The sequence below is a fragment of the Pristis pectinata genome, chromosome 3 (assembly GCF_009764475.1).
Source record: "Pristis pectinata isolate sPriPec2 chromosome 3, sPriPec2.1.pri, whole genome shotgun sequence".
Taxonomy (NCBI): Eukaryota; Metazoa; Chordata; class Chondrichthyes; order Rhinopristiformes; family Pristidae; genus Pristis; species Pristis pectinata.
Genome location: NC_067407.1, coordinates 47,810,700 through 47,837,902, shown reverse-complemented (window position 1 = coordinate 47,837,902; position 27,203 = coordinate 47,810,700). Strand labels below are relative to the sequence as shown.

Here is a 27,203-nt window from a genome sequence, read left to right as displayed (position 1 = left end):
TGGTAACTTTGCTCTCATTCTTCCATGAGGAGACTGCTGGTAGTCTGCTTTTGAATTTGAACTAGTTGGCTAGATGAGCAGCAATAACTAGAATACTAAGCCTCATAGGAAATTATCACTTAGGGGTTGGGTGGGGGTGGGCAGAATTCTATAAGCAGAGAACTAATTGTTAAAGTGGAAGTTTTTGATTTGTTGACTATATCGTAAAATACCACATTGAAGTTATTTGGTTCAAAATTTGTAACATTTTTCTCTTAGTAAGCAACAGGCTTTGATTCCATGTGCCATACAGAACTCTGCTGGTTCATAATGTCGCAAATGCAAATCTTTACTCTCCCATTGTGCAAAATCAGAGACCGGGTTATCTTCTAAAGGAAGGGAAGCAGGATGTGTTAAGGATGCTCTTGAAGCATCCTTGGTATAAGCTTGTACAGAAGATGCCTATAATTGAATTGTGAGCGAAAGGAATGACTGAAGGGGGTTCAAAAGAAATTTACAATCCCATTCTAACCTACAGAAGTCCTAATGAATTGTAAAATATGGGATTACTGAACAGTAAAATGGTTTATTCCAGGAATGCAGGGATACCTCGCTGGATCTTAACTACAACTCTGGTGCTCTCTGTGTTGGTACTTCTGTGGATCTGTTGTGCTACTGCTGCCACAGCTGTGGAGCAGCACATTCCATCAGAGGTAAGACTAATCTTTCTAATTCTACTTTATTTAAGGAAAATAATTGCATATTGAATGTGGTAAGCTAAAGGTTGACCATTTAGTGGGTTTGCAAGCAAAAACTAGCCAATGTCTCCAAGAAGCATTTGGTGCCATGTATCATGTTTGCTCATTGTTTTCACACAGAGCACTTACATTTAGTACCTTCCGTTTCCTCAATGGTGAACTGTCGAATGTAAAGATTAATTACTGCATGCAAACTTTACCATTATTGATGCAAGAGGAGATCACAACTGTGTTGAAGAGCTGTACACAGCAGAGGGACTTAATGTTTTTAAAATGTATGCATTTATATAATTGTAAAAACTCAATGCCATTGACCTGGTCATGATTAGTTACTCTTGTACTTGCTGTTCAACACTGCTACCAAAATCCTATTGTTACAGTTTTATGGGCATGGATTTCCTTTATTTCCCTTTATTAATATCCTTGAATCTTGCAGTTCACACTGTCTGAATAGTGAAGGGTTCTTGGAGATTATCTGGAAACTATAATGGGCATGTATCTAATTTATAAACACAATAACCTTGTAATCATACTGCAAAAACATTTGGGAAAATCCAGGGCAGTCCACATCCATTTATATCACATAGAATGAGCTTCTGGAACAAAAAAAAACTGCTGGAAACACTCAGCAGGTAAGACAACATCTGTGGAAGGAGAATCTGTTAATGCTTTGGGTCCAGGACTCTGTCAGAATTGGGAAAGCGACAAATACAAGCTAGTTTTCAGTATATGAGAAGGTGGAGGGGGGAATATCTCTGATGGGAGAAGTCCAAATGGCTTCATGGAGGCAGTTACCGGAACATTAAACTTCTCTAACCATTCTCTCAAACTGAAAACTAACTTGTATTTCCCAGTTCTGAGGTAAGATCCCAGACCTGCTGAATGTTTCCAGGATTTTCTGTTTTTGTTTCAGATTTCAAACATCTGCAGTTTTTTTTCTCTTCTAATGCTGAGTCACTGGTCCAGGCAGCCAGCTTAGTTGATGATGTAGTAGTGTGGTGGTTTTTGAGTGTACCAATTCCTAGGCACCTTGACTGCATTTCTTGATTAAACTCCCTTGAATGATAGCATCACTTAACTGCAGTAAACCACGTATGCTTGGTGTTGGGGCAGAGAGCAAGAAATTGAGCAGTGTGACAAGTCAAATGAGGTTGTGTTTTGGAAAGGAAGACGGTCTTGCCACAATCTTTAAATTAGCGTGTATATTTTAGTTTCTCAGTAATGATTTAAAGCACATTTCTTTGTTTTGCTTCTGACTCCCATTTTCATATGAAAAACATGATGACGCCAAAGGAACTCAGCAGGCCAGGCAGCATCCGTGGAGAAAAGCAGGCGGTCAACGTTTCGGGTCAGGGCCTTTCTTCAGGACTAAAGATAGGAAAAGGGGAAGCCCAATACATAGGAGGGAAAAGCAGAGCAGTGATAGGTGGACAGAAGAGGGGAGGTGGGGTGGGCACAACGTGGTGATAGGTAGATGCAGGTAAGAAATAGTGATAGGCAGGTACTGGGAGGAGGAGAGAGCAGATCAACTGGGGGATGGGTCAAAGGTAAGGAGAGAGAGGGGAAAATAAAAGTTTAAAAAAGAGGCTAGGAGTGGGAGGAGAAGCAGCATGGTTGGAGGGGGGGGGTGGTGGAAATTACCTAAAGTGGGAGAATTCTATGTTCATGCCATCAGGTTGCAAGGTTCCCAGATGGAAAATGAGGTGCTGTTCCTCCAGTTTGCACTTCCCTTTTTCCTATCTTCAGTTCTGAGGAAGAGTTCTGACCTGAAACGTTGACCACCTGCTTTTGTCCACGAATGCTGCCTGGCCTGCTGAGTTCCTCCAGCATCATCATGTTTTTCATCTAGATTCCAGGTTCTGCAGTCCTTTATTTCTCCAGTTTCCGTATGTCTGGCAATGACCAGCTTATGAATTGTATTATTATCTGACCTGTCAGTTTCCATTGAATGCACTCTCTGAATAATATTATGAATGGTGGTTTAAGGGAATAGATTGAAAAGGGGCATTTAGAAAAATCTCCAGGATTAAGAAGTCCCTATTGTTAACATACAACTGTACAAATTAAGAGGAGTCAGCTACTCGACCCTCCAAGTCTGTTCTGCTGCATGCAATCATTCACCTAGCATCATTTATCTTCAACTCCCATTCCTATCTACCCACTATAATCTTTCATCCCCTTGCTTATCAAGTATCTCTGCCATTAAAAATAGTTGTTGTTCTTTCTCCCTCTCTCTCTCTCTCTCTCTCTCTCTCTCTCTCTCTCTCTCTCTCTCTCAAGTTGTGCAAAGTGAGTTCTTATGGCTCAGTCAGTTACCCACCTCCCTTCTTGAACAGTGGATACAAGCCTATCTTGTCTGATCTCTTGTCCTTTCCATGTATTATTGGTTGGGGTGTTGAGTATAAAATTCAGGAAGTCATTGCAGTTGTATAAAACTTTGGTCAGGCCACATTTGGAGTATTGTGTGCAGTTCTGGTCGCTGCACTTTCAAGAAGGATGTGGAGGCTTTGGAGAGGGCGCAGAAGTTCACCAGGATGTTGCTTGGATTAGAGAGTATTAGCTATAAAGAGATATTGGACACACTTGGATTGTTTTCTCTGGAGCATTAGACTGTGAGAGGCAACCTGATTGAAGTATATATATATAAAAAAAGATGAGTACAGATAGGGTAGATAGTCTCTCTTTTTCCCAGGGTGGAAAGGTCAAATACTAGAGGGGCATAGCTTTAAAGTGAGAGGGTGAAAGCTTAAAGGAGATTTACATAGCAAGTTTTTTATTCCTATAGTGGTAGGTGCCTGGAATGTGCTGCCAGAGGAAGCGGTGGAAGCAAATACGTTAGCAACATTTAAGAGGCATTTAGACAGGGAATTGAGGGAAATGGACCATGTGCAGCCATATGTGCAGGTTAAATTGGCATGATGATTGGCACAGACTGTGGTCTGAAAGGCCTGTTCTTGTACTATACTGATCTGTGTTCTATTAGTCAGGTAAGCCTTCTCCTGAACTGATTCCTTAACCCCTAATATAATATTACAGTAGTGTACTTTTAAGATTTTGAAATTATTTGCAGTACCTGCAAACTAGTCTTTAGTAAATCATGCACCAGGACACCCTCTGAATCTCGGCAATATCTTGCCATGTGGGGAAAAGTTAAAAAAATCATTATCTGCTAAAATGGGCCATTTCATACTTCTCCACATTCATACTTCATTTGCCAGATCTTTGCCCAGTTAACCTATCTAGATCCCTTTCATAGCTTCCTATGACCTCTTCACAATTTATTTTCCTACTTATTTTTGTGTCATTGCCAAATTTAGCAACCACACCTTTTGGTATCTTCTTCCAAGTTGTGTATATAAATTAAAAGATGTTGAGGCCCCAGAACTGAACCCTGTGGTACACCAGTCTTGCATCTTGCCAACAGAAAAGCCCATTTACACCAACTGTTTCCTAATATCCAATCTTCTTGACATGCCATGATGTTACCTCCTAAACTATGAGCATTTATTTTCTACAATAACCTTCAATGTGGCACATTTATCAAATTCTTTTGGAAATGCATGTATTCCACCAGTTCCCCATAATTCACAACATGTTACAACAAAGAGGTTCAATTGGTCAAATATGATGCTCTTATAAAATCATGATGACTTTACCAGATTACTTTAGATTTTTTACATGCCTGTAATGATGTCTTCCATTGTCTACCCTTTTCTCAATGACAGATGTTATGCTAACTGGCCTGTAGTTACCAGTTTTCTGTTTCCCTCTTTTTTGAACGAAGGACTTAGATTTACTATTTTCTAATTTAACAGACCCTTCCACAAAACTAGGAAACATTGGAAAATTAAAACTGATGCATTTTTAAGAACCCAGGATGAAGTCCATTTGGAACCAAAAATTTGTCAGCCCAAAGCCCACATGTTCATGCTATTATAATTTTCCTTAATTCCTCCCTCCCAATTTGCAAGTTGGGTATTTTTTTGCATGTTACTATATCCTCTTTCATGATGCAAAATACCTCTGGCATCTCCTTTTCTGTATTAGTTCACCTGACTATAATACCAGCATTTACTTTAACACTTTAGACACTTTAACACTTTATGCCCTCTAGTATTTGACCTTTCCACCCTGGGAAAAAGAGATACTATATACCCTATCTGTGCTTATCATTTTTTTTTAATATATACTTCGATCAGGTTGCCTCTCGTTGTCTAATGCTCCAGAGAAAACAATCCAAGTGTGTCCAACCTCTTTATAGCTAATACTCTCTAATCCAAGCAACATCCTGGTGAACGTCTTCTGCACCCTCTCCAAAGCCTCCACATCCTTCCTGTAAATGCAGTGACCAGAATGGCACACAATACTCCAAATGTGGCCTGACTGAAGTTTTATACAGCTGCAATGACTTTAACACTTTCTATAGAAGCAGTAACTATTTTTTTTTCTATTTCATTCTCTAATTTTTCTTGTTTTGTAATCTTCATTGCTTTTTTTTATTCTGTCCAATCTTCTGACCTGTCATTTGTCTTTGTAAAATGATGTTTTTCTTTAAGTTTGATATCATTACTTTTTTTGGTTAACTACAGATAGTGGGTCCTTTCCTCAGAATCTTTTTAAAATTTATCTTCTTTTGATTTCTAAATGTCTGCCATTGCATCTCGGCAGAGTGATCCCTAAACCCAATTTGACAATTCAATTTGCATCTATTCTACTTGAGGGGTGCTATTTTTTTTAAATTTAGACATCTGTACTTCTTCATTGAAATTAGGTTTTCAGTTTTTTGAGTATCATCTAATTTTGTCATTACACTTCAGTTGATAACTGACACACTGCAAACACAACTTGGTAGTTTCATTGAATACATCCATAATAAAGTGGCTAATGAGTTTCTCCTGTAGTGTGAGCAAGCACACACGCATTTGTGAGAGGTGAGTGAATGCTGAATTCAGCACAGAACTGAATGCCTCACCATTAAATTTTAATTTGGAAGTAAGGATTTTTCTTTCTGTTTTCCCAATATGTTCTGAAGAAAAAACTTTGAGTTGGGCTTTTGTGTATTGCTGGTGGCCTTACTTTAAAAATACTCTGAACATGTTGCAGATGTGTTTAAATTAATGTTTTGCATCAGTCTTCACCATGGAGATGCAAGAGACAGCAGGTGCTAGAATCTGAAGTAACAAACAAATGCATAAGATTTGATTGTTTTTAAATAATATACGGGGTCATGTGTACTCTGATCTTTAGTGTTGTGTAAAAGAAAAAATTACAAATTCCAGCCAGCATTTCGCTGACTCTGAAAATTCTTTGATTTGCTGCTTAGCCAGGGACCATTTCGAACTGACAGCAACCAAATGTTGGGAAATTGACAATTGCTAGATCTTTGTGGGTAGCTTTCTTTAAGGTTAGCAGTGAATGAAAAAGCCTATCCTTTTAACATTTTGTTCTTTTTCTATAGGACAGCAGTTTATATCCACAGTTGATAGAGCATTCAATGTCACTGGATTGGGGAGGGTGAAGGGTCAGAATTTACAAGTATTCCTGCTTTTGACTACTCTTGCTTGAGTCACCAGCCTGTTGCCACTACTCAGACCAGTAACAAATTTAAATACGGGAAGGTCCACAAGGGCAATGACAGTTCTAAACATTTGTGTAACTTGTTGTTTCAGAAACTGAGCATATATGGAGACATGGAGTTTATGAATGAATTGAAGCTAACTTCATATCCAGCTTCATCTCTGATTGTTATCAAATCCAAGGATGAAAAGGAAATGGCTGGACCTTTGCCTACCAAAGTGAACCTAGACCAGTCAACAATTTAAGTGATCAGGATTAGACTTGGATTCCCCTTGTGTTCTGAAATTTGAAATAGTGTTTTTTGCCAAATGTCTGGTTGAGGTGAATTTTCAAAATAAAGATGTTATTGTCACATTCCTAGATATAAACAATAATTCAACTTGATCTTGGGTATGGACTGTTTTATGAAAGTTATGAGCTATAGAACAGTTGTTTGTTGCACAACAATCTTGTGAGAATGTCTGAACTTGTTAGCAGCTGAACTTCTCAATCACACTGGTGTACAGATTAAATGTCATTGCTTGTAACATTTAATATGATGCATTTTCTATTTCAACTATTGAAATGGACATTGATTAAAACTTCAAGTAAATTTATGACCTAAATGTATTGACATTTTTTCCCTCTGCATCATGACATTTCATGCTCTTGGAAAGAGATGCTCACATTTGCATTATGTAAATATTGAGGTGCAATCTTGAAGAACAGTTTAACTTAACAGTAACTCATTGATAAACCTTCTGTAGCTTTGATTTTGCATCTTGGCAGAGTTTGTTTAGAGCATTTTAAGCTAATTTTACTGAGTTACTGTGAAATTTTTACTTTATTGTAATCAAACTTGAGCTTTTGTAGTTTTTGATCCAAAAGTAATATTTCTTCATGGGTTTTGTGGACAAGATTTTCTTTTGCTCAAGAAATAATACAATAAATATTGGTTTGTACACCCTTTACTAGTTATAGCATTTCCTCTTCTTTCTCCCCTCAATATATTTCATGTTTCAACTTATTTCACAGCAGAAGCAAAATTCTCTGATCTGTGGGTTGATGGGGACTGGAATTAACAGCAAAAGAGTATAGAATGTTGGAAAATGAATAAGCCACTATTGTAAAGGTAGTACAAAACCTGTCATGACATGAGATAATACTAGCTACAGAAAACTTGTTCTAAAGGAAAAACATTAAAGGCAAATGAAATTTCATCCACTGAACAGTGAAATTACTTCTAAGACTGGGACTGACTCCTATTTTGCTATTGACCAGAGGGGGCTTTAGCTAACCAGGTCATGCCTTACTCTGAATATTTGCCTTCAATAAATATTGATATCAGTGACAGGATGGAATGGGAATAGGGTCAGAGGGTTTCTGAACAATCTCAAATCTTTAGATGTTTACAGAACAGTGAAATTCAGTTTGAGATTTCGACACAGAATCAGTCTTCCTACAGAAAAGTAAGCAATAAGAGAAAATCTTCATGCAAGAAAATCTTTTCGATGAACTAAATGCTTTAAAAAAGTCAACAATCAGTGCCATGGCTATGTTGGGAAATGTTTAATTCCTTCTTCCCCCACCTTCTGATAATGATAGTTATACCATAATGGATGAGTGAGACACAGAGCAGGAGAAGTGAAATTTAAAGCTTATGGGTTGCTCAGACTTCTCCCATCAAGTCATTTTTCACATACACAAAATTAAAGGTAGAGGCACACAGAATAAATCAAATAAACACTGTTCAGGGAACAGGAGGAATAACTTTGCATATCTAAAATGTTTTATTTGAATTCAGTTATCCATACAACTCAAATCAATTTAACTTGATGAGAATGAACATGATCAGAAATATTGCAAACTGCTGTTTCAGTCAGGTGAAGGCAGAGTGCTGAAAAGTTTAAAAACACTATTACCTGGGCTTTACTAATGAAGGAATCTTCTAAAATCCTTTACAAACATTCTCTCTGTGAAACAGATCTCTTGGGGCATCCATTTCCTCCTCAGTAACAGTTCAGCATGTCCCAGTCATCCAAGGTCAGCTCAGTGCGCTTGCATTTCACAGGAGGGGAGGAACAATCGATCTCATCAGCTCGGTCAGTACCTCTCTTACAGGGTCCAATTGTGGAACTCGTGGGTGATTGTACAGAGAGATCCTGATTGGGTTTTCTGAGAAACTGCATTTTGACTGGGTCCTTGATTTGCACTGTATTTGAAAACCCATCAGTGCCTAAACTGATGAATTTATTCGTCCCATCTTTTAAAAAAAAGAGAATTTGATTATAATTATTGTAAAGCAAAAAGAATTGCAAGCTATTTTATGAAACAAAGTATCTTCTCAGAATAGCACTGCAATAGATGCTGAATGAGAATTAGTCTAGTAATTCCTTGCAGAGCTAAGACAGGTAATAAAGAACTCCAACACCTGACTGCCATTGTTGGGTGACCATTCGCTAATCAGCCTGTTGACGTTGACACTCTGTGCCTATGCTAACATGCTTGGCATGATTTTTTTTCCCCCCCCCAGAGTTTCTAGAAGCTAGGAAGCATCTGCAAAGACCTACAACTTCAAGAAAAAAGTAAAAATGCACATTTAATTAAAGCTGATAGACCAACAGAAGACATTTCCTGTCAAAGTACAGGACTCTCACTCTCAATATATACCACCAAGCAATGTGCCAATCACTAATGCATAAACAAAAAAATGGGAACTGGAGACCAGTAAACCTAATAACAACCAAGTAAATTCTTAGAATTTTATGGAAAATGAAAACAGGAAATGTACATCATATTTAGCAAACCTGAAGACTTTCAAACATCATTGACAGTGGAAATAGGTCTAATATTACACCCTTGGCCTCCAAAAGTTTGATGAAGTTCCAACTTCTGATTACTGACTATGATAAGATGAGGCAAAGCAGAATACAGAAGAACAAAAACAAAGGTAGCATTTTTAAGTTGAAAGAAGCAATCTTTGATGTTTACAATAATAAGCCAATGATTCAGATAAGCAAATCATAAGCAAAAACTTCCAGTATGAAAATGGCACAAAATGTCAAGAGATAAGTCAATGTGACACAACTAGAGCAGAACTATTTAGGTAACTGGGCTGACTGGTAATAGAAACAATTCAGCATAGATTTGTTAAAGAACAAGGTAGTAGAAGAGAGAAAATTAGTGAATTAGGACAGTGTATATCTCATCGATTTTCAACTGAAAAGTCTATGAAGCCAAATATAAACCACTAAGATTTGAATAAAAAGAGGGTAGAGGTTATGCTACAGCTTTACACAGGCTGATTATGACTTCAAACTATTCTGAGAAGTACACCTTAGGAAGGAAAGAGAAGCCTTGGAAGGACTGTATTGTAGGTCTACCAGATTGATACTTTGTTTCCAAAGGTTGTTACAAAAAGAGATCATGTATACTGAGGTTGTGCTCCCAGTCTTCACTAAAATTAAGGGATGATTTGATAGGATAGATTGATGGCAACTGCTTATTATATTTGCTGGGAAATCTAGGACAAAAGTTGTAATCTGAAAATTAGAAAAGAGATCTTCTAGTGGTGAAACCAAGAAAGCCTTCTTCATGCAAATTCTCTGCCACAAACTTCAACTGTTGCCTGGTCAATTGTCATTCAAATCCTACCTTTATACATTTTTGAAAGCATTTGGAATACATGGAGTTGGCTCACAATTCCCCATTTCACTTCCGATATTCTTAAAAATACTGAATTTTTAAAAACATAAATATTCTCCTTGTAAAAGGTAGGGAATCTTATCTGGAATTGTATGTTCTCCTGTTCATTAATCTGGATACAATGACAAACAATGTAGGTATCATGAAAAATATGTTTTTCTATAAAACCTGATGAAGCCAATTGATATGAATAATCAAAGTGGATTATTAATTAGGCAAAGAACCTAAATACTGTTGTGATGTTGAGGGGGACATAATGGACTTTGTGGTACTATTGGAACAGGGAGTTCTGTTGGTGTCTCCTAATTACTATTTGCAGGTTCTCTGTGTGCAACTGAACACTGTTTGCTTACAAAACTTAAGTGTCAACATATCAAAGGTAAAGCAATGAAATTTTGAGGCAAAGCACATATTTCAAATGAGGAGATCCAAGACAGATTTAAAAAACAATACATGGAATTATGATAATAATTGAAACAGACCAAACATGTTATGTAGGCAATCAGATGCTTTTGTGGAGAGAGATTCATTGAAAGTAGATGGCATTCATCTGCCAAAGACAGATAAGCTTGTGGGCCCAAACGTGTTCCTAAAGATAACACTACATTGTGGAAGCAGAGATTTTAGTCATATAAGACAGTTTCACATTGATAGTATACAGACTTAAGCTGATTCCACAATGCTTCTCATAGATTGCTTCTTCCAAACAACTTACAGAATCGCTGTGCAACTGTTCTGCAGCCAACTTTCCTGCGTTGTCTGTCACACAAACGTTCCCACTGATAAACCACCTAAAATATATTAAAAAAAAGTATAGTTGTTTTCTGAGAATAAAACTGAAAAAGTACAGCAAGTTATTTTTATTACCTAATAATTGAGTGGTTTGCTGAGTTACTTTGGAGGGCATGAAAAAAAAAATCTGAGCTAATATGCGACAGAATCAAATGCAAACCAGTCTATGTAGTGGGTGACCCAATCTCCTTCCTAAAGGGCATCAATGAAATGGCTAAATTATTTTAAAACAACAATCCCCAACTTATCTTTCCAACAAGAGCTCACCAGGCTTACTGAATTCTTTGTCACAACTTAGTACAGTGGTACACTGACTCAGGAATCCCAAATTGCTAATCCAGCAACGCAACCAGTATATTATTAGAGTCTTTTTGGAGGAATGGTTTTGTTCATAAATGAAGCAACACTGAACAAGCAACAAAAGGAATTTATGTTCACAAAGATTCTAAAGCATTTTTAAAAACAAAATACAACAGCTGGATTTTTTAAAAAAGGTCAGATTTTAACACAATAGCCCAGACTTTGTTCCAGATTGATAGGAGTGAAATTGCCTTGATTCTATTCCCTCTCATCCAATGCTGAGAAGAAATTCAACATTGTGAAAATTTCATCTTGCATATAGCTGACACCCATCCAATTAAGGCAAATCCAAACATTAAGGGAGCAATTCAAAGCAAAGGTTCCTCTGTGCTATTGATGGAGCCTCTGAGAAATTGCCAAAGAGACAAATTTTGTGACTGGAACATAAAGGACTTCCCAAGATGAGCTCCTGGTTCAGGTCTCAGTTAAGCTCTGGGTAACATTCCTTCTACTCTGCCCAAAGCATACATATTATCATCACCTCTCAGAGGAGAACTCATAGTATGACATGGCTTTGCTTAGTTTATAAAATTTGTGCTAACATAACAGTAGTTTTGTGTAATGAGCCAAAATCCAGGAAGGCCTCATGTCTTGTGGGAACCCTGTAACCAGCCATATTAGGAGGTTGGGAGGGGTAGTGTTGGAAAACAAAATATGAGATTTCCAATGAAAGTTAGAAAGATTGAGACAAAACTTTGAAGTTCCTTGAGGAAAAGGAAAGGTACAGAGACTGCCGGAAAAGTTTGATCAAAATGTGGATGCAAGATAATTCTTATCAATAAATTTGGACTCTAGATACTAAAATTATTATTTTAAAATCTCTTTTATTTCAAAAGAGTAAAAGGAGTATTTCAACCTACTGACTGAGACAGAATTTAAACCAAGTTTCAGAAATGAACCACAAAAACACTGTAGTCCCAAAAAATTATTTAAATCCAGCTCATATTTCTCACACGTAGAATACTGGAAAACTTCTACCACAGTCAGTACCTGCTCTGCCCAGCCTTCTGTCCTGCAGCAGGAATGCTTAAACTCCTCCAGAGGTTCTCCAGCAGGAAACAGCGACAACTTGCTCTGAATCATTTGGATTGATGAACAATTGGGCTATTATAAAAGGAAAGTTAAAACTAATGAAATGCTTATACCATTAGCCTTCAATAACTGGGAAAAATAAGATGGCGTATCTATGCTCCTTCTGTCAGTTGTCTGGATTTGGTATAACTGTGATAATATATATCAGTTAACAGAAAAAAAATACACCAGAAGGTTACAAGAGCTCAATTGGTAAAGGTGCAAACCAAAATTACCCAGGTCACATTTGCACACCGCTAAGCTGATATCAGTTGGTACAGGAGCTGACACAATAAAACTGATTTCATGTTCTTTGGAAGGTGGAAGACATTGTTAAATTAACAAATCCCACAGGAAAAGGTGTGTGGATATGGAATGAGGTTAAAAGTTTGGCTGTACTATTCTAAACTTTTTGAATAGACCAGACTATCAATAGATGCTATTCTTGGACAAGAAAAATGAAAAAGTAGTTTGGTGTTTGTGAAACCATAATGCAGAAATCAGTAGTGGGGGGAAAGGAGGGGAAAGAGGGAAAGAAGGGAAATAAAACAAACGAAAATTATCAGAACAGTAGGATCAATTTGAGAAGAAGGGTAATGTAGAGAGGGAATCAGATCAGAAATCAAAGAGCTCACACAGTTTGGAACTTGCTGAAACCTAGAGATCACATTACAACCTGACAAACAAAAATAAGTATTTATAGAATGCCTCTAATGTGGTAATATGTTCCAAGGCACTTCACATGAATCTGACAAAGCACAGAGATGAGCTGATCCCCAAGGCCCATCATTTATGGTTCAGGTACTTGATTCAGTTTTAAATATGTTCTTTGTTGCCAATATAAGAATAAACAAAGTAAGATATTGTGTTTCATGAAACCTAGTCAATTTGTAAAAGATTCTGTAACAAATATAGAGTACAAAAAGAATGAGTTTTGGTTTGAATGTCACTGCGACAGCCACAAGATAAATGGGAAGGTTATTATCAATCCTCACCGTAACACCAGTTCCTGAGATATTCAGTGCCCTCAGCTTTGAAAAGCAACACACATATGGCATACCACGTCCGCTGATTCTAGGGTTACCTGTTTAGAAAAAAAACAATGATGTAGGTAATAACTGGTTTCTAATCAAGGATCTTACTGTAATAACTCTGCAAATATCTGCTTTGTGATTACCTAACTTCCTTGTAAACAGTATTCATCTCAATTATTCCCTTTCCAGGTTGCATCCTCAGCCCCCTACTCTACTCATGACTGCGTGGCCAGATTCTGCTCTAACTCCATCTACAAGTTTGCAGATGCTACCACCGTGGTAGGCCGCATCTCAAATAATGATGAGTCGGAGTACAGGAAGGAGATAGAGAGCCTAGTGACATGGTATCATGACAACAACCTTTCCCTCAGCAAAACAAAAGAGCTGGTCATTGACTTCAGAAAGGGGGGTGGGGGGGTCCGTGCACATGCTCCTGTCTACATCAATGGTGCTGAGGTCGAGAGCTTCAAGTTCCTCAGAGTGAACATCACCAATAGCCAGTCCTGATCCAACCATGTAGATGCCACAGCCAAGAAAGCTCACCAGTGCCTCCATTTCCTCAGGAGGCTAAAGAGATTTGGCATGTCCCTGCCAACCTCACCAATTTTTATTGATGCACCATGGAAAGCATGCTATCCCAACGCATCAGCACCTGGTACGGCAACTGCTCTGCCTGTGACCACAAGAAACTATGGAAAGTTGTGGACACAGCTCAGCACATCACATCATGGAAGCCAGCCTTCCCTCCATGGACTATATCTATACTTCTCGCTGTCTCGGTAAAGCAGCCAGTATAATCAAAGACCCCACCCACCAGGGACATTCTCTCTTCTCCCCTCTCCCATCAGGCAGAAGATGCAAACGCACGTACAACCAGGCTCAAGGACAGCTTCTATTCCACTGTTCTGAGACTATTCAACAGTTCCCTAGTACAATGAGATAGACTCTTGACCTCACAATCTAACTTATCATGACCTTGAACCTTATTGTCTACCTGCACTGCACTTTCTCTGTAGATGGTACACCTTATTCTGCATTCTGTTATTGTTTTACCTTGTACTACCTCGACGCATTGTGTAATGAATTGATCTGTATGAACAGTACGCAAGACAAGTTTTTCCACTGTACCTTGGTACATGTGACAATAATAAACCAATTCCAGATTTGCACCATCTTCAGATAAAGAAGTTGCTTCTCAATTCAACGTTTGATTTTTTGGTGACCATGTTATTTTGAAAGTCTTTAATTCTGCATTTCCCATAAATGGAAATTATTTAAAAATAAGGAAGGAATCTGTAAATACATCTCAATCCTCAGCCTTCACTTTCAATATCAAATCTTTTTTTAAAAAAATCAGAGTGATTGAGGAAACAGGCCCTTGGCCCAATTCATTCATGCCAACCAAGCCCACCCAAGCTAGTCCTATTTGCATGCATCCCTCTAAACCCCTCCTATCCATATACTTATCTGGATAAATGTCGTTATTGTACCCGCCTCAACTAGTTTCCCTGGCAGCTTGTTCCACGTATCCACCACTCTCTGTGTGAAGAAGTTGCCCCTCAGGTCCCTTTTAAATCTTTCCCCTCTCACCTTAAGCCCATGCCTTCTAGTTTTTGGTTCCCTTTCCCTGTGAAATAGACTGTTTGCATTCACCCCATCTATGGCCTTCATGATTTTATACACCTCTACACAATTACCCCCCAGTCTTCAACACTCCAAGGAATGAAGTCCTAGCCTGCCCAATCTCTCCCTATAACTCAGGCACTCAAATCCTGGCAACATTCTTGTAAATCTTCCTTGCATTCTTGCCAGCTTAATGACATCCTTCCTGTAACAGGGTGACCAAAACTGTACACAAAACTCTAGTGCTGCCTCACCATCTTGTACAACTGCAACATAATGTCCCAATTCTTATACTCAGTGCCCTGACTGATGAAGACCAGCATGCCAAATGCTTTTTCCAATCACCCGTGATGCCACTTTCAGGGAACCATGTACCTGTACTCCTCGGTCCCTCTGTTCCACAACACTTCCCAAAGCACTATCATTCACGGTACAAGTCCTTCCCTGGTTTGATTTCCCAAAGTGCAACACCTTGCACTGATCTGGATTGAATGTCATTTGCCAATCCTCGGACCACTTACCCAGCTGATCAAGTTCCCTTGTAATTTTTGATAACTTTCTTCACTGTCTACAATTCCACCTACTTTAGTATAATCCATAAACTTTCTAACTGTGCCTTGTACATTCTCATCTAAATTTTTTATATAAATAACAAACCACAAAGGTCCCAACACCAATCCCTGTGGCACTGGGAGATTGCCACATTTTTGAAGTTAACCGATAATATCCCAAATGGTTGATTTTACTTTATTGCATATTCCTGTTATTGATAGGGAAACCACCCAATGTTGTTGCGCTATGGATTACAGATGCTTAGTTATGGATGGATTAAGTTGCTGGAGGTCCTTCCTCTCTTACTATTTACAAATGAGCATCAGCTACACAGAACAGGACAGTGTACCAGTTGGGTTTTTACAGTATGGCAAACTTCAAAGTATTCTTTCCCCCATTGTTGGCTCCACCATTTATCACGGTGGGATACGAGTTCTGATTGCTAATCCACAACCATGCTATTACATCCAACTTCAAACTACCCCACAAGTTTACAACACAGTTTAATGTTTATGCAAAGCACACATTCAGAAACAACTTCCACGTTTAGTGTTTTACATAGAATATATTGCAAGATACAAAACAGAAACAGGCCATTTGTTCCAATCACTCTATAGAGTTCGTGCCCTACGTGATCCCCGTATCATCCTTCAACTAACTGTTCAGCATAACTTTCCACCCACTTCTTTCTCAGCATATTGAAGGATAAATTTGAAGGCACCAACTTCCTAAGTTATTGCAATTATGGGCAATTAGTACCATTAAATAATTTCTGCATGGGCCAGAGACCACCAGGGAATTTCATCATCACTATGGATTTTCCACTGAACCATCCAGGAAGTCTCATCACCTCGACCTGAATATCAGCTCACACTTTATTAATTCTGTTATATTGTGACACATGCAAATAGAAGCAACTGTATCAATCTGTACTGAGAGGTCAGTCTTGGGTCGGTTGTAAAAGATTGTGGGTTGAAGCTGTACTCCAGAGATTTGACCAGATACTTTAAACACACATACAGACTTTGCATGCAGCAGACACTAGTCTCGAGTCATCATGGACCACCTTGTCACTGGACCAGGACCTTACATTGTCACAGTTGTGCGGTAATTTGGTGTGTAATGCCAATTGCACTATTTCACATTTTAAAAAAATCATGCACATGCAACTTCCACTGCTCAATATGGAGTCTAGATCCTCGCAGTAGAGAAGAGCTGCTCCCCAAATCACAGTGTGCATTCCATTCTTCTAAAGATACAATGGGCATGCTCTTCATCATGAGCAGATCAGTCATTATACCTGGGATTTGTTTGACCTCATAAAAACCTTTGACTCTAACAATCTCTAATCTGAATACATGCAGAAATTCGTGTCCATTTTTGTCTGCTTTATTCATGATTTTTTTTACCTTAACTAATTGGTCCACAATAGACCTAATCTCAATGCAGACTAGTGGCATGCGTAATCAGCACCATACTTTTCTCAACCTTTCTCACTGAAATACTGTACCTCACTTCCAACAAGATGTCTGTCAGAGTGGAGATACAGGACAAATACAAAACTGTTCAAACTCTGTAACCCTCATTCCAGAACCAAGGTCACTTCAGCTTCAGTTGTCAAGCTGCAGTATGCACATGTTTGGAGGCCAGGCTCCATGTTATCACCCATTCTTTCACTGAAGTATACCAGAGAGAATGGCCCTGACACTTAACAAAAGTCCTCAACCTCCCCCCCCGCCGCCGGCTCTACCACACAATATTGCCTCCTGACAACATGGGTACAATGAGACCCTGGAAATCATGAACCACTTCCCAATCTCGGGAGTCATCTATCAAAAGCAGACATTGAACGTGAAATTTGCCATTGGTGCACCTGCTAGCCTTTGGCTATCAGAGCAAAGTACTGTTTGAAAATCAAGAACACACACAGCTCATGATATACCGCAAAGCAATGATGCTCTGAGCCATGGATTACCTACAGCAGGCAGCTCAATGCACGGTAGAGACACCATCAGTATCATCTCTGCAAAATCCTGCAAATCTGCTGGGTTACTTCCCTGTTTTGGCATTGCACTTCAAGTCTTTTTAAATTCATGATGATGATAAAAAGTCAACCAGAATTATGTGGATTGGCCACAAACTTACCAGACAGATCCAGTACCTCCAAATTTCCTAAACCCTTCCTCATCACTCGGACAGGTGCTGTCATTTTCTGCAGACCACAGTCAGACAAGCCATTATCCCCGAGGTACAAGAGGGCGAGACTGGGAGAAGAAATGGGTTGAAAGTTAGCATGGAGAAGATGTGAAGGGAAACAAAATGCCTTGTTGTTGGAACCATTTAATTACCTTCAGGCATGCAAGACCAACTCCCCAACAATGACTGACAATTAGAATTTACAGAAGAAAGACTTCAAAAGTAAAATGGATCTTTGAGTTGGGGAAGGTGAGGTTTGTAAGTTCTGCATCAGCAGTTCCTTGAATTTTGTGTCACTCCTGGCAAATGAGAAATATATAAATGAAACTACTTTGATTTGGAATTGTGGGCCAGAAATGAGCCAAAGCCACAAAAGCCTGACTACATTGGCAAGGACAATAGGAATTAAATTTGAACATGAGAAGTAAACATTTCTTGATGTACATTCTAGATAGTGGATATTACAGATTGAACCAAGGAAAATTAAATATCACTACATAAAGTTACACTTCAGATACACAGTTAAAGATATTAGAAGCATAAATTGTTAGTAAGTGCTTAGTACAAAATGAAGCACACGAAAGCAAAAATCTAATTTTGGTATGAAATACACAAGTCAATTTTAATACTGCTCAAGGCATCCTTCTGTTTCCTCAGCTGCTGAACTTCTGTTAAATCATTCATAGCACTAAGAAGTCATTTCTGGTCAATCACAGAGCCTCGGTTGTACTCAAAATATGTCCAGCAACAAGATCGCTCTATTAAGCACTGCTTCCACCCTGGAAGCTGATTTGAATCCATCAACTCTAAGGACTCAAGTACCAATCATACGTGCTTCTAAAGTGTACAGTCTATTCAGGGTACAACACAGATAGTTAATGCAACTTCTATTGACGGTTAACCTACTGACTTTGGAGGTTCTGTCACATGATTGTGTGATGTTGCAACATTAGCCTTTATTAATGGCCAAATTGATGGGCACGTGGGAGAGAATAAGTTATAGGGAAATGAATGGGAAAATGGGACGGACCGGAATGCTCTAAGAACCAGCATTTACCTGATGGACCGACTGGCCTTTTATGTTGTAAGGAAATGTGAGATGACCAAGTAGAAGTTGAGAAAAATTTGAAGCCAAGGGGTTATCTTGCAATTGGGACCGATGTGACAAGGTCAATAAAGTAGGAAAACAAATACTGAAGACCACAAGAGAATAACAAAAATGAATTAATGTATAATGGGTGGTTGATATGGACTTGATAGACCAAAGGGCCCATTTCGATGTGATATCTCTCCATAATTCTACAATATAAAGGATTTATTTTGCATGAAATTGCTGATTATTTCTTACAGTGAATGCAACTAACACATATTGTACCTCATGAGGGGTTCAGATGTCAGGTGTCTTAACAGTTCATGGTCATCGCCCAGTTTACAACTTGACAGATCCAGACGCCTCAAACCACGAAAAGATTGGATTTCCTTCAACTTTTCTGATACCAACATAAATCTGCAAGGATACAAGGCAACTTTGTAAAATGTTCAACTGTTCAGTAATGCAAGAGAACTGCATGCTTTCAGTGGCCCCAATTACAGCTCTCCAAAACCATTGTCAACATGAAGCAGTTCAAAGTCAGCTACAATGCAGATTTAATATTAACCTTTCTCAAATCACTATCTTTGAATTAAGGCAGAGATTGGCTAAGTGTTATATTTTGGGACCCATTTTACCTAAAGCTCATCGTGAAGTGCATGAACATTTATCAAAACTCAGTCCTGATAATTATTTATTCACAGTTCCAGTTTACAACTAAAATTCAAGCAACTAATTGTAATGGTTTTGTTCTATGCATTTTTTTTAAAGTTTAAATTAGCTCCGTGACTGGTAGTACTGAGGAATGGAATGCAAACTCTTTTGGACACACTAACCTAGGGATTGGATTTCACCCATTTTTGGTGCATTTTATGGCAAGCCAGGAATTACTGGAAAAAAAATTCAAACAATTAGGACATTGTTACTTTAAGAAATTGTTACTGTTGTTTTTCTTCCATTTACAAGCAGTGGGATTTGCCATAGCGGCAATGAAATGAGGAAAAATGAAGAGGAAGGGGTTAAAACAAAGAAGATGGAAAGTTGAGAGGGGACGGAATTGAGGTGTGGAGGGGAGGGGAGGGGAGTGGGAGTGTTAAACAACACAGTGGAGTATAGAAGTGTGATAGTTTATTCCTGATTTTACTTGAGTAAAAAAAATGAAGGCTATAAACACAACTTTTTCCTCCAATTTCAGTTGGTAAGTCAGAAACCTATGCAGCTCATGTTGATGCTGTTATTGTGTGCGAAATATAACAGGAAAGTTGCACTTCGGCAGGGATGAAATGCAACAGGAAGTGCCCAGCCTAATTTCTTAATGGGCAAGATTCTAACAAGCTTTATGCGCAAAAACTTGCAATTAGATTTTCTCTAAAGGCTGCGGTAATTTCACGTCAAAGTAAAGTCTGAATGATGTGCTTCAGCCCACAACTTTTCCATTCCCAATTGAAGGCAGTTTTGTATTGTAGATCCCTCCATAAAGATAAATGAATTAAGGCTGCCCAAAACCATGCACACCTTTAATAGTCAGAAAACATTGTGTACCAATTTGTATTTATTGTACATATTATGAATAAAGTATTTTTTTGAAATAAAACACAGGGAATATTCAGTCTTTCCTGGATTCAGAATTGACTTCGGGTGTAAAATACCACTGCCAACAACCAAGGTCACACAATCCCTCGGATTCTAGTGATTTGTCAAAGAACAGGGATGTAACTTATACCACAATCTCCAATGATGGTAACCAAACCAGAATGACATGACAGAGGCAGAAAGAGACAGGCCTGTTGGTTTCCCTAGTCTTACCCGAGCCTTGACAGGGAGATGTCAAGCTGACAATTTGCATCTAAACAAGATCAGAGGTAAAAAGAACCACAAAGACGCCTGCATGCATGTCCCAAGGGCACGTCAATAACTGGCAACCTTAGACGCATTTTATCCACCTCCCCACTCAGCTGCTAGGAGATCTCTGGTCCGAGGGAAAGCAAATGGACAAGAGAAAGGGAACGTGTGCGCAAGCACTTGTTAGAAAACAATTACCAAACTACATTAATTATGTAATAACCATTGAACTCTAAAGAGAACATAAAGGACTATATAAAAGGAGCATTTGTACTGTACACAGGGAAATATCTTTGCTCCAATCAACTTTAACACTATTTGAAGGCAAATTTTCAGATTGAGGAATGTTGAGAGCTCTCGAAAGTCTATCTTAAGTGATCATTCTTTATACCTCAGACATTGAATGTCATCAGGCTATTTGACCAGGGCTATCGAAGCACATTATAGCCAAACCTAAATGTTCTCAACTGAATCCACCCTGGGCACAATCACTGGATAGCAACCACTGGATTTCCCCCAGCCCGTGACCAATTCTAGCAACACTAGCAAAGACAGAACATGTGGGAAACAATGCAGGTCACCCAACATCTGAGGATGGAATAGACAAGTCAACATTTATTCCCAAGGGCCAGACTGTTTTCATAGTCTCAACAGCATCACAAATTGGGTCCCATACCACATCAGATCAGATAAAAGAGGCCGTACCTTTCTCGTAAACACAGGGACTGGAGTACAAGGCTTCCGTAGGCTTCATTGAATATAAATAGTGCCTTGGCGCTTGTGCTTGAGTCAACAAATTTCTTTCTTGCTTCTACTGCAATGAAAAGTTTCTCAGCAATCTGCTCTGGGAAGCCAATTAGTGAGTCAACGTGCTGTATATTGTCAGCTATAAAAGCAAGCACCACGTCAAAAAGTGACTTGGGAGAGTAGCGAAGATTTCCTTCTTTTGTATAAGTGAAGACAATGTGATCAGTCCTACAAGTATTTGGCTTGTCTCCATCTTCAATGCACAGATTTACAGTGAATCCCTTTTGAAATAGTCGCACTGACTTGGATCTTCCACTGTTCACCTTCAAGCTTGACGCACCATTTAACAGACGCAGCTGACCCTGTTCACGCACGTAGATAGGTCCAAATTCAAATGCTGGACTTGTGTTGGTGAGCAAAGACATTGGAATGCAATCTGAAAAAAACAAGAGACATAATTCTATTATAAACTGTATTTCCATATTTCCTTACTATGCAGAAGGCCACTGAGTCAGTGTAGTCTCAGCAGTTCCATTCCATCACTTATTCCCCTATAATTTGCTCTTCCACATGTGCCCATTTACACCCCTTTCATTCTCCCAGCAGCCATCTATGCTCGAGGCAATTTAAAATAGCCAGTTAACTTACCATTCAGCACATATTGGAATGTGGAAGGAAACTAGAGCACCTTGGGGAAAACACATGCAATCACAAAGAGAATGTTCAAGCTCCACACACAGAGCAATGGAGACCAGAATTAAAGTTAGGTTGCTGGAGCTGCAAGACAGATGCACACATATAGCACCACTTTATTGGACATTTCCAAATTTGATCTGGAAGCACAAAACTCAAGAAGTTGATTCTCAAAGTTCAAGCTTCAAAGTTCAGGGTAAGCTTTTAAGAATGACATCCTCTGATCAATTTGATCCCATGCAGCTGAAACCTGTTAGTGCTGGGAATTGAACATCAGTCACCCAAAATCAATATCAAGATCCTCCAGACTAAGTACAGCAAAGGCATGTAGAGATGCACACTAAATCTCTCTCTGCAATGCTTAATAAAAGGCACCTAGGTCTGGTGTAGCAGTACCTAGAACATTGAATACATGGACAAAAAAATGCTGTTGAACTGGACCGATGAGAAAATTGAAGCACACCTTAAAAGTAGCAGCTCCACATAGCAAGTAGCCACACGTTGAAGAGTGGTTATTACCAAGACACGGTCCTAACATTACCAATCTTAACCAATGAAAGAGATTGAAGGGAAAGAACAGGATAGCCATGCAACACTGCAGAGAAGGATAGCATCGTCGCCTTAGCCTCCTTGATCACATGGGGCTGAACAAACATGGGTTGTGAGAACTAACCTACAGTCCACACAGACTACACTGAACACTGTGGCTTAAGGCTTGTGGAGTTCATGCCACAAGATCTTCTTCCAAAGGCTATGCTTTGTGGACAAATCAAATCACGAACCTCTTATGACACAGAGGAATAGCAAAGCTTTGAAATTACAATAGGTCAAGCAAGATCTCAAAAAATTCACCAATGTGACACAGCCCACAACAGCCCAGAGTATTCTGGAGAAGTAGGTTGAGGTTAGTCCATGGACCACAGAGGCTGAGGCCCCTAAAGCAGGCAAGGGGAAAAAGGGAGGGGGTTCTGATACATCCGGGAGGGAGGAGGGTGAAGAGCACGGACACAAAGGCTACAAAGTGCTGGAATCTGATAAATAAGAAAGGTGATAATGGAGACCATTTAAAGGAGAGATGGGCTGATGGAGGAGGGTATTTGGTGGGTGAGGTGTGTGGGTAGTAGTAGATGAAGGGGGGAGGGGAGGACAATGGGTGATGGGGCTGGAAGAGGGTTATGGGGAAAGGGAACAAAAACGGAAGGACCAGGGGAAGGAGAGAGCGGGGAGGGAACTGGAACATTTGAAAATTCAGTGTTCATACCAATAATGAGTTGCGGACTGCCCAGGCAGAATATGTCGTCTTGTTCCCCTAGTTTGCATTTAACCTCACCCTGGTAGTGGTGAAGGCCGAGGACGGACAGGTCGGCGTAGGAATGGGAGCGGGAATGGCCACCGTGAACAGGGCAATGCCTCCATGTCGCATTCTGGAAGGAAACTCCTGAGTTGAGGAGGAAGAGTCCATCGTTTCCTCTTTAATTGCTCGCCTTGCAGCCAACACTTACCCTCAGCCAACTGCCTGCTCGCTTTCAGGATATCCCCAGGCCGAAGAGCAACCACGATTCCCTTGTTAACTCAAGAGTCCGGAACCATCAGTCGGCTGTCGGGAGGGCAGTTTATGGACGGGACCGGAAGTGAGGGGTTGTTGTGGTAACGACGAGAAAGTGATGAAGCGAGACTTTGGTGTGGCGGCTGCGGGGACGGAGCTGGTGTTAGCGACGTCAGGCGATGAGAAGCATCCGCCTGAGAACATCATCGACGGGTAAGGAGTGGGCCTGTCCGCCCATGGATCCGGACCCTGGGAAGGGAAAACTCTGCGGGCAGTATCCAGGGTACACTTCTGAGCATTGACTGATAGCTCCATCAACCCAACCTCCTCCTCCCCCTCCCCCTCCCCCTCCCCCCCTCCCCCCCTCCCCCCCTCCCCCTCCTCTTCCCCCCCCTCCCCCTCCTCTTCCCCCCTCCCCCCCTCCTCTTCCCCCCTCCCCCCCTCCCCCTCCTCTTCCCCCCTCCCCCCCTCCCCCTCCTCTTCCCCCTCCCCCCTCCCCCCTCCCCCCCTCCCCCTCCTCTTCCCCCCTCCCCCCTCCCCCTCTTCCCCCTCCCCCCCTTCCCCCTCCCCCCTTCCCCCTCCCCCTCTTCCCCCCTCCCCCTCTTCCCCCCTCCCCCCTCCCCCTCTTCCTCCCTCCCCCCTCCCCTCTTCCTCCCTCCCCCCTCCCCCTCTTCCTCCTCCCCCCCTCCCCCTCCCCCACTCTCCCCCCCTTCCCCCTCCCCCCTCCCCCCTCCCCTCCTCCCCCCTCCCCTCCTCCCCCCTCCCCCTCCCCTCCTCCCCCCTCCCCTCCCCTCCTCCCCCCTCCCCCCCTTCCCCTCCTCCCCCCTCCCCCCTCCCCCCCCTTCCCCTCCCCCCCTTCCCCTCCTCCCCCTTCCCCCCTCCCCTCTTCCCCCCCTCCCCTCTTTCCCCACCTCCCTCTCCCCCCTCCTCCCCCCTCCCCCTTCCCCCTCCTCCCCCCTCCCCCCTCCTCCCCCCTCCCCTCCTCCCCCCTCCCCTCCTCCCCCCTCCCCTCCTCCCCCCTCCACCCCTCCACTCCCCCCCTCCACCCCTCCCCCCTCCTCTTCCCCCTCCACCCCTCCCCTCCTCTTCCCCCTCCACCCCTCCCCCTCCTCTTCCCCCTCCACCCCTCCCCTCCTCCTCTTCCCCCTCCCCTCCTCCTCTTCCCCCTCCCCCTCCCCTCCTCCTCTTCCCCCTCCCCCTCCCCTCCTCCTCTTCCCCCTCCCCCTCCCCTCCTCCTCTTCCCCCTCCCCCTCCCCTCCTCCTCTTCCCCCTCCCCCTCCCCTCCTCCTCTTCCCCTCCCCCTCCCCTCCTCCTCTTCCCCCTCCCCTCCCCTCCTCCTCTTCACCTCCTCCTCACCCTCCTCCTCTTCCCCCTCCCCCTCCCCTCCTCCTCTTCCCCCTCCCCCACCCTCCTCCCCCTCCCCCTCACCCCCTCACCCTTCCTCTTCCCCCTCCCCCCCTCCTCCCCTCCTCCTCCTCCCCTTCCCCCTCCTCCTCCTCCCCTTCCCCCCTCTGCATTACCTGATCGGGTATGGTCGTGTTCTAACCAGAATCTCCAGCTTGTAACCTAAAAGCCAAACGTAAAACGCTGGTCGACTTCCTTTCCTCCATCTAACTGTGCAGGGAAGTTTCAAGCATGTTGAATTGCTATATAAATTCAAGTTGATCTTGAATATACTGTACTTGAAACATTGCCCTTTAGGCAAGAATCGAAAGGTGGTCTCTAATTAAATCTATAATTTCATAGCAGTGAAAATTGTAGATAGGTGTTTGGAATATCTAAGATTTCTTGTATTTTCACTTACAGTAATACAGAAACATTTTGGATCACAACAGGAATGTTCCCACAAGAATTCATCATACGTTTTCCTGAGCTTGTACAAATAAGTTGTGTGAAAATTCACTGTTATAATGGTAGGATCTTTATTTATCAGTTTGTTTAAATTAAAGGCTATTTTACCCAGATTTCTACATGTATGGGGGATGGTAGTTGTTGAAGAGCTATGAGCACATAGTCCTTAACTGATTATTAACTTCCTTGTAGTTTTCATTTGGAATGGTGAATAAATAATTAATTTTAAGATAGGTGATTGATATTACCTATATTTCTGCATGGATGCATATATAACGAGTTAGCTTACTGAGGATGATTGAAATACAAGACACTGGTTACTTAAAATAATTCTAAATCATCCAAAATAATAAGTTTCAACCTGATTTCCTATTCCAGTCCGCAGGCTTAGTATTGAGAAAAATGCAGAAAAAGATCCTTTGGACTTTGAACCTTTAGCCAAGAGTGGTAAGGGTATTCAACAAACTTTTTACTGAAGTCATTAGAGTTACAAGAGTAAAAATTGCTCTGTCCCATTTCATCTGGTAGGTTTCATCCTTTGGTGATATCTTTTGTTTAAACAGAACTTGAGCACTCTGAGGAACAGCTTCAGGTAGAAGAATTTGCTGTAAGTACATATTTTTCACATTACTGTATCACTCAGTATGGAATGATTATAGGTTGGAAGTTCAACAGAGAAGCAATGAGCTGTACCAAGCTAATTTGATTTCCCTTTAGGCACAGCCATTAAGAGTACTGTTGTGGCAAGCAATGAATTGGTGGGGGTGGAGTTGATAGGCATGCAAGAGAGAATGGGTTGTGGGAAAATAAGTGGGGAATGGGATTGATTGGAATGCTCTGACATCATAGACGTCATTCATCTCATGAGTTTATGTTGCAAGAAAATAATGAGAAGCTTATGCTTGAAAACTATAGCTTTCCCAGTGGCAGAAAGTTGGGTAGTTTAAAGAATATCGCACTGTGATGTTATTAGTGAAGTGTCACACTGGGTCCTGTAATATAGTCTGGAACAATTTTGAGCAAGGTCTACTGCCCACCAAGTGTACAGATGAAGCAACTTCACTTGATGGAAAATCATAATGTGGACCTTTTGTTTTAGGGCTGGAAGCCCCCCCCCCCTCAATAATGCAGGGGTAGCAGAGTTTTGAAGTGCATAATATATAATAGAAATGGTGCCATTTCATTAATTTACAAAGTCCTCCTCTCATTTGTTTTTACTCCCTTATGATAGGGTGGATTTTGCTGTGCATCAGCATTGAGAACCTAGCTTCTTCTATAATTAGTAGTAGTCAAATTTGAGATTGGAAAATTCATGTGCAGAATAAAAACAGTGGACTGGAGCAGGAACTCCTGGCTGCTTGTACCTAATTCAGACACCAAACCAAATTGTTGTTTCCTTTTGTTATATTAGTTGTAATGAATTAACTGAACAGGGATCAAAGAGGTAGTTTTCTCTACTTGGTTATGCAGCACTCTGAGCTAAGCTACTGATGAAGCAGCAACTTTCTTTCTTAAAAAGTGAATTAAAGAAATCTTTTCTCTGCAGCTGGATGGAACAAGGGCAACACATCTACGGTTTGTTATTAAATCAGGCTTTGACCATTTTGTATCTGTACACAAGGTGACAGTAGAAGGTACAGTAGAAGTCACTTAAGTCAACAGAGCAAAACTGGACTTCAGAGTTCAATCTTCCCCTTTTACAAAGTTAAGAATATAAATACTTTATTGTAATTGATTATTGTGAATAAATTCTTTTTGCTTTGCATTATCACAGTCTTCATTGGTTGCTCTGGAAACTACTTGATCAA

At 40.8% G+C, this 27,203-nt stretch overlaps 3 protein-coding genes across 5 annotated transcripts in view; 2 read left to right on the top strand and 1 right to left on the bottom strand.

Moving 5' to 3' along the window:
- tmem59 (transmembrane protein 59) overlaps positions 1-7,262 on the top strand; it is a 32,378-nt gene extending 25,116 nt beyond the window's left edge. The window contains exons 7-8 of the mRNA XM_052012173.1: positions 575-692; positions 6,407-7,262. Coding sequence (XP_051868133.1) covers positions 575-692; positions 6,407-6,559 — 271 coding nt within the window. The 3' untranslated portion in view covers positions 6,560-7,262. The remainder of the gene's footprint in view (positions 1-574; positions 693-6,406) is intronic.
- A 798-nt stretch (positions 7,263-8,060) lies between these two features.
- On the bottom strand, positions 8,061-23,626 carry lrrc42 (leucine rich repeat containing 42). Of its 3 annotated transcripts, none has more exons than XM_052011504.1 (8): positions 23,501-23,625; positions 21,264-21,741; positions 19,002-19,133; positions 17,576-17,694; positions 13,217-13,305; positions 12,141-12,254; positions 10,714-10,789; positions 8,061-8,556 (listed from the first exon to the last, which is right to left on the bottom strand). In XM_052011504.1, the coding sequence occupies exons 2-8, from the start codon at positions 21,728-21,730 to the stop codon at positions 8,303-8,305; spliced, it is 1,251 nt and encodes a 416-aa protein (XP_051867464.1). In that variant the 5' UTR covers positions 21,731-21,741; positions 23,501-23,625; the 3' UTR covers positions 8,061-8,302. The 3 variants fall into 3 exon arrangements, with proteins under 3 accessions (XP_051867464.1, XP_051867465.1, XP_051867466.1); XM_052011505.1 differs by lacking the exon at positions 23,501-23,625 and adding an exon at positions 23,260-23,452; XM_052011506.1 differs by lacking the exon at positions 12,141-12,254 and having other exon boundaries at positions 23,501-23,626.
- hspb11 (heat shock protein, alpha-crystallin-related, b11) lies at positions 23,576-27,183 on the top strand. The gene is made up of 5 exons (XM_052011512.1): positions 23,576-23,757; positions 25,351-25,457; positions 25,774-25,842; positions 25,959-26,002; positions 26,942-27,183. Exons 1-5 carry the CDS (start codon positions 23,663-23,665, stop codon positions 27,047-27,049), a joined length of 423 nt encoding a protein of 140 aa, XP_051867472.1. The 5' UTR covers positions 23,576-23,662; the 3' UTR covers positions 27,050-27,183.
- The last annotated feature ends 20 nt before the right edge of the window (positions 27,184-27,203 follow it).

Bases quoted from the DNA above. Each gene is read 5' to 3' on its own strand.
- lrrc42 (XM_052011504.1), bottom strand. From the start codon at position 21,730: ATGTCTTTGCTCACCAACACAAGTCCAGCATTTGAATTTGGACCTATC. The intron at 19,134-21,263 runs GTACGGCCTCTT...GTATCCTTGCAG, and splicing joins TCCCTGTGTTTACGAGAAAG to ATTTATGTTGGTATCAGAAA. The intron at 17,695-19,001 runs GTACAATATGTG...TTCTTCTCCCAG, and splicing joins ACATCTGAACCCCTCATGAG to TCTCGCCCTCTTGTACCTCG.
- hspb11 (XM_052011512.1), top strand. From the start codon at position 23,663: ATGAAGCGAGACTTTGGTGTGGCGGCTGCGGGGACGGAGCTGGTGTTA. The intron at 23,758-25,350 runs GTAAGGAGTGGG...TTTCACTTACAG, and splicing joins CCTGAGAACATCATCGACGG to TAATACAGAAACATTTTGGA. The intron at 25,843-25,958 runs GTAAGGGTATTC...TTGTTTAAACAG, and splicing joins TGAACCTTTAGCCAAGAGTG to AACTTGAGCACTCTGAGGAA.